Source organism: Erpetoichthys calabaricus, chromosome 13 (genome assembly GCF_900747795.2).
Source record: "Erpetoichthys calabaricus chromosome 13, fErpCal1.3, whole genome shotgun sequence".
NCBI classification, from domain to species: domain Eukaryota; kingdom Metazoa; phylum Chordata; class Cladistia; order Polypteriformes; family Polypteridae; genus Erpetoichthys; species Erpetoichthys calabaricus.
The window spans coordinates 144748740-144758900 of NC_041406.2; the positions used below are offsets into that span (position 1 = coordinate 144748740).

The 10161-nt window shown below is 42.0% G+C and overlaps 1 protein-coding gene across 1 annotated transcript in view; it reads right to left on the bottom strand.

Moving 5' to 3' along the window:
* The window catches only part of LOC114641885 (fibrocystin-L-like), a 169815-nt gene extending 161647 nt beyond the window's left edge, over nt 1–8168 (bottom strand). Inside the window, exons 1-4 of the mRNA XM_051935585.1 lie at nt 8073–8168; nt 3141–3224; nt 2169–2313; nt 600–678 (exon numbers count right to left, since the gene is read on the bottom strand). Coding sequence (XP_051791545.1) covers nt 600–678; nt 2169–2313; nt 3141–3224; nt 8073–8136 — 372 coding nt within the window. The 5' untranslated portion in view covers nt 8137–8168. The remainder of the gene's footprint in view (nt 1–599; nt 679–2168; nt 2314–3140; nt 3225–8072) is intronic.
* Nucleotides 8169–10161: the final 1993 nt, after the last annotated feature.

The window sequence follows — 10161 nt, forward strand, 5'->3', positions numbered from 1 at the left end:
TTCGATGTTTCTTCTCCCAACGGCTTTTATTCCTTTTTCGTGCTTCAGTTTACGTTTGGCATAATGTGACATTTTCGTGTTGATGAGGATCACACACCGTTCACAAGAGAATGAAAATGTCCTCATGGAGACGTTCAAAATGTAACATTAAATAACACGAAACTCCTTCCATTCAAAATATTACAATTAAAAATACTCCCTGACAAATAAAAAACAACAAAGCCTGGCAACTATGAAAGAAAAGTACAAACAAAATGGTAGCACAGAGTGCTAAATAAAAGATTGTTGATAAAAAAAATGTCTGTATGTGTCACCACTCTAGAATCAGAACATTAAATAGTAAAAAAATCAAATTCTTCTGGATTGTTCCATAAAACCCTCCTTTTGTGAACGTGCTTTGGCCTAACTGGCAGGAATCTGTTTTTGGAGAGGAGCTACACGAGTGCCAATATGCCAGATTGTTGGGTTCTTTGAATTATTTAGCAGCAGGAAATGTTACATGTTTGACAAAGTGAAGGTTCAGCTCTCATTCTGCATGTCTGCTTTGTCATTCAGATGTAACAAACTCCTAAAGGAAGACACGCGCGTGCAACACTTACATAAAACCATGAACTGAAGTCTGAAATCAGCTCTCCGTCCACACTGACTTGTACCATGTAGTTATCCTCAGGCATGCTCCTAAAAAAACAGCAATTCAAAAAAAGGCAGAAATCAGTAAAAGCCGGAAAAGAACGATGTGGTGTTTCAGAACTTGTGAAGATGTGACTGAAGACTTCGGATTTTATAGGATTTGTTTATCTGATACTCTTCTTTCAAGCCACAAGAGCTTTGTCTTTTAGAGAATGCGTACAGTGGATTCAGAAAGTCTATGGGCCTCTTCACTTTCTGCACTTTATTGGGTTGTGTTGGACTGTATTTTCCCTTTGTGCCCCTCAATCTGCACTCAGTAACCCATAATGACAAAGTGACAACACGTTTTTCAAAAAGGTTTGCAAATTTATTAAGAATCTAAAACCAACATCTCTCTTTCCCAGTAGTATTCAGACCCTTTGCAGCGGGCCTTCTAAATTGTGCTCAGGTTGCCTGCTGTGTGCTTTAATTGTCCCTGAGGTGTGTCGAGAAGTTGATCAAAGTCCATCTGTGACAAAGTGAGTGGACATCGTTTGGAAAGACACACGTGAGTTTGTGCATAGAAGGTCCTATAACTCACATTGCATGTCAGGATAAACCCCAAGCCATGAAGTTCAAGGGGATTCTCTGTAGACCTATGTGACCAATTTGTGGTGAGGCATAAGTGAGGACAAGGACATCAAACCATTTCTAAAGCTTTGATTGTTCCCAGGAGCACAGTAGGCTCAATAATTGTTAATTGAAAGAACTTCAGAACCACCAGGACTTTTCCTAGAGCTGTCGATAGTGACAGACTGAGTGACCAGGGAAGAAGGGCCCTTGGTGAGGGAGGTGATCAAGTACCTAGTGGTAACTCTAACAGAGCTTCAGAAGTCCTCTGCTGAGATGGGAGAACCTTTGGGAAGGACAGCCATCTCAGTAACACCCCAGCACTCAGGCGTTACTGGTCGAGTGGTTAGCCCACTTGGATTTGACCAAAACTGCATTTAAAGGAAAAACAAATGGCAAATGTACTCATTTCAACTTAATCCTACAACGCAATAAAGTGTCTATTAAGTGAAGGAGTCAGAACACTGAATCCACTGAACAGATGAACTGACATTTGGATCCTTTCTAACTTTTTTGTGAAATCTTTTTTTTTCCAATCATGTCTCTGTGTTCCTGTTGCAGAGTTTATTATTTATGGGATGCACAGTCCAAATTCCCCTCATGATTGTAAACACTTCTCTGTGTTCTGTTTAGTTACCCATAAACATTCAACTCCTTCAGTCCCCCCTCTTAGCTTGGACATCCGTGCCCCTCAATCTGCCGAGCTGCTCTCTGTTAGTCAGCCCAGAGGCTCTTCTCTTCAGTCTTTTATACTGTACTCTCATCCTCTGGGGTGTTTTTTAAAAACATTCATAACATTATTAGTACCTAACACCTTTTGGGGTCTATGCCTATGTAATATTTCAAATGGTGTTTTCTTTTTGCTTTTTGTAATTCTTGTAGTTTTTTTTCCTCAAATGGTGAGAGCACAGGCTTGGCTGGCGAGTTACCTGGTGTAACACATGATTTGCTTCGAGTAACTCTCTTGTTTTACCACATCACAGGGGATCGTTCGTGTGTTTGAAACCATCTGGATGCTGTTCCCAAGGTTCTCTTTTCCTGGGCCATAGTTAAACTGGTTGGCCTGAGCGAATCCTGGCAAAAGAGCACAACATGCAGCATTACAAAAGAAGGCTTCTATCTGTCCATCATTTCAGTGACTGAGATGAGCGTTTCAAGTTTTATTTGACAGCTTCACTGGGACAATAATCGCGTATTCCATTTGATAGCATTTAAGCAGGGAGATTGTAAGGATCCATCCAAACATATTGGGGATCTTTTGGTAATGGGGGCTACCCTGGCAGCATTGTACTTGAGAAAGATGTGACTTTCCATCATCCATCCATCCATCCATTTTCCAACCCGCTGAATCCGAACACAGGGTCACGGGGGTCCGCTGGAGCCAATCCCAGCCAACACAGGGCACAAGGCAGGAACCAATCCCGGGCAGGGTGCCAACCCACCGCAGGACACACACAAACACATCCACACACCAAGCACACACTAGGGCCAATTTAGAATCGCCAATCCACCTAACCTGCATGTCTTTGGACTGTGGGAGGAAACCCACGCAGACACGGGGAGAACATGCAAACTCCACGCACGGAGGACCCGGGAAGCGAACCCAGGTCTCCTAACTGCGAGGCAGCAGCGCTACCACTGCGCCACCGTGCCGCCCGACTTTCCATCAAAGAGAGGTTAATCAACAATGGAAAACACAGGTGAGAAGAGAAGTGGAAGACATACTGTTTGAGAAAAGCTACTGAGAAACCCTGAGAGTCACAATCACATCACAGCCCAGAAGGTGTTGAGAAAACATTAGCCCTTTTATGAGATTCAGCCATTTATAAAAGGCGCTTTTGTTGCTGAAAGCCATTTTAACATCAGAGTCATCCGTGCAGGATGATATATACGTAATTTACCTTGTCCAAATATGGTGATTTTAGTGGCTCCATTTGTGCCCCCGGTTGTGGGCGTAATCCACTGGACGTGTCTCACTTGGTAATCTGATAACAAAAAATAGAAAGCATGAAAGACCCTGCATATTATTTGATCAAATAACACTTATTTTTGCCCAGGAGATACAGAAAGGACCTCTGGAGCAGGGACTGAGGGTTTCTGGTCTCAATTTTTGATTTTACGTTGTCGTTTTGGTTTTTCTGGTCATTGACCTCAGCCTGGCCTAAGCTTATTCTTTGTTTCTCCTCCTTTCCTTCTAGTCATTCTTTACAGTGGCTACTCAACATGTGTGTACTGACTCCTCAACGAGACTGTGTGCTTTTCTCAAAAGTGATCAGGAGATCGGAACGTCACTCATATCAGGTCTTTACCAAGGAATTCAAGCAGAGCAATTGTCAAGGTGCAATCAAAAATCAAAAAACAAACCAATTTCGAATAGCAGGGAGAGTTTAAATAAGAATGAAACGTGTGCATCAATGCTGCGTTTATCCAAAACACAGATATAAAAGGGAAGTACACATCGCTCTTTGCGTGCCGTTATTCCTGCGACAGCACTTGCCTCGTATATTCTCGAGTGGTTCTGGGAGAGAGATGGCTACACGATCACTCCAAATCTAAAGGTGCCCACAACAGTAGTAGAACAACGTGCTGCGTTAGCCATTTATGGATGCAATAAGAAGTGAAGCAAAATGACATCCTTTCATTAGCAAATGGAGTGGATTACAATAAACCTTACACCCTCGCCTGAGCCGTCCTGAAAGCTTGCATGCTATAATCTACCGAGTTAGCCAATAAAAGGTGCTGTAATAAAATAAATATGGAATTGTGGCAAGACGCTACAAAGTTTCTGCTCTTCCGTTTCATCATGGAATGTAAAACCAATGTTAGATTTTGATACCTTGAAGATCAAAACCCCTAATTGGACAGATACTTATTAAAAATCTGCCCAGAAGAAGCTACAAAGAATGAACAAAGACTACCCATCCTAAGAGTGTGCACAGATGACAGTGGCTAACTTCTTAGTCGCATCTCCAATTGACATGCAACACGTTGTCACTCTCCGGCATCCTGATACCTCGTTCTATTCCATAGGAAACACACATCAGCCTTCCTGGTTTGTCTGTACATTGCTGCTACAAATTTTGCTAATGGGTTATTAAAATTAAACTATGTAATATAATCCAAATATTTTTAAACTACATTATAAAATCCACTTTCCAATGGAGTAACTCTACCCTACCCCTAACCCTAACTGTAGCCAAAAGTAATCAGAGCAATTGTGACGCCAATCTACAAGCCACACCAAACCTTTTGGAGGAACATAAAGAGATCCGAGCTCATTTGCAGTGAAAAAACGAGTTTGGGTAATTGAAGGATGTAACGAAACTGGCTAAGCCTAACATACATAAGAAAAGGCCCTAATATCACATTTAGGAATCCTCAGAGTTTGATTTGCTTTATTTTTGTTTACACCTCAGCTTCTTTTCCACCAAACTCATAATTTGTAATCGTTAGAAAAAAAAAATCTTCAGAAAATTCATTGGTAAGAAAAGTCACAATGAGCATCCATTGAAGGTCCTGAAATTCTGCCCAATGGTCATATAGCAGATAAAACACGTTGGCATGTGAAGCTGGCCTCCAAATCTGTTGCCTTCATTCACCCATTATCTCAAATGTCAGTTCCGTCAAGAGAGAGAACCTGTTAGACCTGTTTTTAAATTCTAGAAATGCAGGGATAAGAAACACTAAATATATAAACCACCGCGAGCATTCCAGGAACTGACAAGCAGTTTTTGAAATGAGCGTCCTTGGAAGTGGGTGGCGTGGCTGTAAGAAGTAGTCAGATAGCAAGATCACACTTTGGTTCTCTAAAACACGTGAGGTAGGCGCCATACAGGTTACAAGCAGCACCCATACACAGTACACACGTTTTCATGTACAGAACATTTTAAGGGACACTTGTGAGTTTCCCAGGACTAAATGATGACAGCCTTGTGACACGCCAATGCACTTTGTGATTTGAAGAGGACTTGTTGTTGTTTTGTTTTGTTTTTTTTTTGCAACATGTAACTGGTAATTGCGCCTTCTGTCGGTTCGTAAGTACTTTATATTTGCTCAAATGGTACTCTTTGATATTTATATTATTTTGTATAGTTTTTTTTTCTATTTATTTGAGGATACTATTGAAGTTTGTCAATGTTTTTGTTCAAGAAACTGCTGTATTTGTATTGTGGTTCGAGAAGTGTCAGGTAAATGTGTTGTCTTGAGTTGCTAATGTCTTGTATTCCATGTTTTGTACGTAACTAAAGTCAATTCTGGAATGTTTCATATGCTAGCAATAAAGTGATCCTGATTTTGAGGCATAACCACCCAGACTCTGCTCCGGTTTTCTTGTTCTCATCTTCCAACCTGCCACATGTTAAAGATTTCCCTTTTTTCCAACCATTAACAGGTAAATAGCCGGACTGGTTCAGGTAGGGCATTTGTCACACATCAAACTTCTAGCAGCCCGAAAAACAAAACCTAATAAGTGCATGGTGTTTATAAAATACCCTTTATGCTTTATTAAAATGTAAAAAATTTTCAAAATTTAATACATGCAATTTACTGACGAACCCACCCTCAGGCTGCCAGAAGTCATTTCATAAGGCCAAAAAAACAAAGACACAAGTCTGGGCCACAGGCAGATGGTGGTGGATGCCCATCTTCAGGGGAGGCTATCCGGAAATTTCCAAAGCGTTTCACAGTTTCCAGAACATCATTGCAACGTACCAGGAGGCACCATCTATTAGAAAACAGACCTGGGCGAGTTCGCAAGTGCAACACATCAAAGACTTCAGAGAAGAAACTTAACATGGTTCTGCCATGGCATCGGTCTGAAGGACAACTGGGGCACCTTTATGCATAAGGGTGCAGATCGGAGTGCTACTGTCCGCGGAAGACAGAAGAGAAGGAAATTCTTGTTGCAATGATGAACTGGTCAAAAAGAATATTAGTCAAATTATGAGGGGATAAAATATGAAGTATCTATATTATAGTGCCTTTTCTATCATATAGTGACTGTAGCTGCGTTTTTCCAAAGTTACCAAAGTTCAGCAGTTCTAACTTAAAAAATAGGATTCAACAAAAGCCTGATGCGCAGAAATGATTCCACAGACAAAATATCTTCATTTTTAAAAGTTTAGTTAAGTTTCAAAGTAAAACAGTTCACGCAAAAAAGAAAATTAAAATAGCAAAAAAATGGAAAAATTTATAATAAGAAAAGTTCAGTTTTAAGCTCAGTCTTGTTACATCTTAAATCGTGACTATTTACTTAACATTTCTGAACCATTTCAAAATGGTCAGAAAACTGTATGCTTATGCCATTTCTAAGTTGGGTCTTTCAAGTCCCTGCTTACTGGGACCTGCTCTAAACACAACTAGATCGATTATCTCACTGTTTCTCAGTTATAGCAAGAAGATTCTATTTCTTACTAACTTATAGGGGGAAAAGAGAATACCATTGTCTATGACTATGGAAGAAATTATATTCTATTCAAATTAAGCAAACATTAATATGAGTTTAACTCAAAACTTTAACTTTCTAAGATTGGCTCTGACAGTGACTTTTCTCTCTGTCTATCTGTAATATACCGCCTTTTCTATCTATCCATCTCTCAATCTTTCTATCATACTGTGCTTTCCATCTTTATCCATCCATCCATCATATAGCACCTTTTCTATCTATCTATATATCCATCTATCACATGCTGCCTTTTCCATTTATCCACCTATTATATTGCACATTTTGTCTTATTGTTATATAGTGCCTTTTCCATCCCTCTATACTATTATATACTGTCTTTCTAAATGTATTTCTGTCTGCCTATCTATCAGCTATATAGTGCCTTTACATTCATCTATCTGTTATATAGTGCCTTTTACATCTATGTATGTAAATAACAATGGAGGGTAAACAAATACCTACTAGAGCCCTGAAAAGCAGTGTGGAAGGAGGTAGGAGCAGAGGAAGATGGAGAAAGGCATGGGTCGGTAACCTAAAAAAAAGATCTGAGGACGGCTGTAGTCGTGATAATGGACGGGGTGCAGCAGAGCAACATTATTATCAGCTGTTGGATGAAAGAGAGAGAAGCAGGCAATGTGGTGTGTCGCGGTGTGTCGTGGGTTCAGATTCCGCCAGTGACATTGTGTGACGCTGAGCAGGCCACTTCACCTCCCTGTGCTCCTAGTGGAAAACAAAAGAAATGTAACGAGATGTTTGTCAGAAGTTGCGAGTCGCCTGGTATAAATGCGTTCCGTTCGCCAAATAAGTAAACGTCAAAGAAGAAATCCCCGTGTGCTCCTAAAGCAGGCTGCGCTTACTTGCGTGCGTGTGAAAATCAACAGGCAGCCCATCGCATCATTGGCAGAACTGCCTGACCTCGAAACATCTGTATTTCTTACCTGGAAAATCCCAGAAAACATTGGTCATCACCTGGCGGCAGCCTTTTTTGTGTGCACAACTCATTAACTCTTGTCTTACATTCCTATTTGTACTAAATCCTTCCTGATGTGAGCCTCACTGTGGCTGGAGCTCCTGCGTTCATCGCTGGGATGCTGTCGGCAATGCGAATCGGACAAAATGCCAAACTACTAAAATGACCTCAGGGTGGGCTTTCAGGACACCCAGAATTAAAGATTTTGCTTGTTCAGGAAAACGGGCAAGTCTTCAACGCGCTGACGGAATTACTTTCGTGTTTATTTGTCTCACGCCTTCTGCCGCAGTCAACAAATTACTTTAACGCAACGAAGGGGCGACTTTAGAGAGTCTACGGAATGACAGCTCAAGTCCGCTCTGCCCGTGTTTGCGCCTGCGCGCTCCCGTCACGGTAACCCCGCGCACCCCCGAGACGCACCTGCAGCCGCCGAGCTCAGAGACGCCAGCCAGAGCAGGACGCAGAGCCGCTCCCCGGGACGCATGTTCGGAGGTGCTGCGGACCCTCTCGGCACTGTCAGCCGGCTCACCTGAGGCGCTCTTATATCCGCTGCGTGTCGCGGTCCCCACCTACAGAACACCCCCTGGTTACTAGCCGGCCGCAAGCAGACTCGGGAATCACCATCAACAAGAAGAGAACGAGGAAATGAGCGCGGGTGCACACAATGACTTATTTACACAATTCTCCAATTTGTTCTTCATAATGAAAAACAATAATAGGTTGATCATCACTATTCACATTGTTGAACTTTCAGTTTCTACTTCTGCTGTGTCCATCTGTGCCAGTCATAACCTGGCAACCAAAGAGCTTCTGTACTGAGTAGCATGCCACCCGCACACCAACTACAGAAACTTATGATGATAATAATAATAATAATAATAATAATAATAATAATAATAATAATATGTTGCAGCTGCAGTGCAAACATCCATCTAGCTCCAAGACAGACGTCGTGAAGAGAGTCCAAAAAAAAAGAAAAGGTATAGTTTGCCCTGCCCGAGAACACCTGTGCTAGCAGTGAGAAAACCAAGCAGTTACTAAAGTCCAACATCACTGTGGTGAGGATTTTGCACTTTAAGGAAAAGGCTCTGCATGGCCACCCAGGCCTTGAACACTCTGCACCATCAGAAGTATGTCATGGGCACAATAGTCCACAGCAAATGAAAGTGGCTCCCAAGTTTTGCCAGACTGCTGGTGATCTCTGGCATGCCAGTCACCATCTGACCATATCTCAGATGCACTCAATGGGAGACATCTCTGGTGAACATGTCAGCCAGGGAACAAGTGACATGTGGCAGCCATCTAGGAACTGTAATATGCTTTGTGCCTTAAGTGGTCGTGCATGGTCCTGTTGGAATATGAGAGCAGGGAACCTCTGTAGATAAGATACGAGCTCAGCCTCTGACACCTCTGTGATGTACAGCTGGGTGGTCAAGGCACTGGGAATGTGTATGAGGTGGGAACGGGAATGGAACACTAAGGCAACCAACCATAACACCTGGTGGTGAGCACATATGAACATTAGAACCATCTGGACAAGAACAGGCCGTTCAGCCCAGCAAAGCTCACCAGTCCTCTCCACCTCATTCTTCTAAAGTAACATCAAGTCGGGTTTTGAAGGTCCCTAAAGTTCTACACACCACGTGGTCACTTATGTGCCTGTGGTTCTCCTCTTGATGTCTGTGTGAAATTTACCCTTCACAAGTTTCCAGCTGTGTCCTCGTGTTCTTGATGAACTCGTCCACTGCACTCATTCCCTTCATGATTTTAAACACTTCAATCATATCTCCTCTTAATCTTAATTCCTGTGAAGGCTTAGCTCTTTTAGTCTTTCCTCATCAGCCTAGTCACTCTTCTCAGGACTTTAATGCTGCTTTGTCCTTTTTGTAGCCTGGAGACCCAAACTACCCACAGGACTCCAGATGAGGCCTACGGCACTTCAGGAGCCTTTTGCTGTGGGACTTTAGTTTGGGTTCTGCATAAATGCATCTCTTAGTCATTCACTCTTATGTAACAAGACCTTAGAAAAGGCGTCTTTTGGTGTTAGTGACACTCGCAAAGTTTCCTTAAAGTGGTCACTCATTGCTGCTATGTGACCTACTAACATAACTTCATTTTGGAACGGTCAGAAGTGGCTTAACGGAGACAGATTCCTCTTGATGTTGAATATTTCAAAATGAGATCTACAAATCTTTCTCTATATAAAATCCAATGTCTGTCTGTCCATTTTTCACGCGAGAACTACTTAACAGATTTAGATTGGGTTTTTTTCTATAATTTGCTTGAACATTCCGGTTGATTTTGCGACTTCTCTCATCACGCTAAGTATCATAGTTCACTTGCAGTATCGATTTATTTGCGAGAATCCGAAAGACACGCAGAGGGCCGAGAGAAGTGGGGGTGGCACCCTCTTCACTCACGCGCCAGCCTTACCGCCTTACCTTACCTTCGCAAAAGCTAACAAACAAGAGAACTTCTTCGTGGATTTAGATTGGGTTTTTTTCTAGAA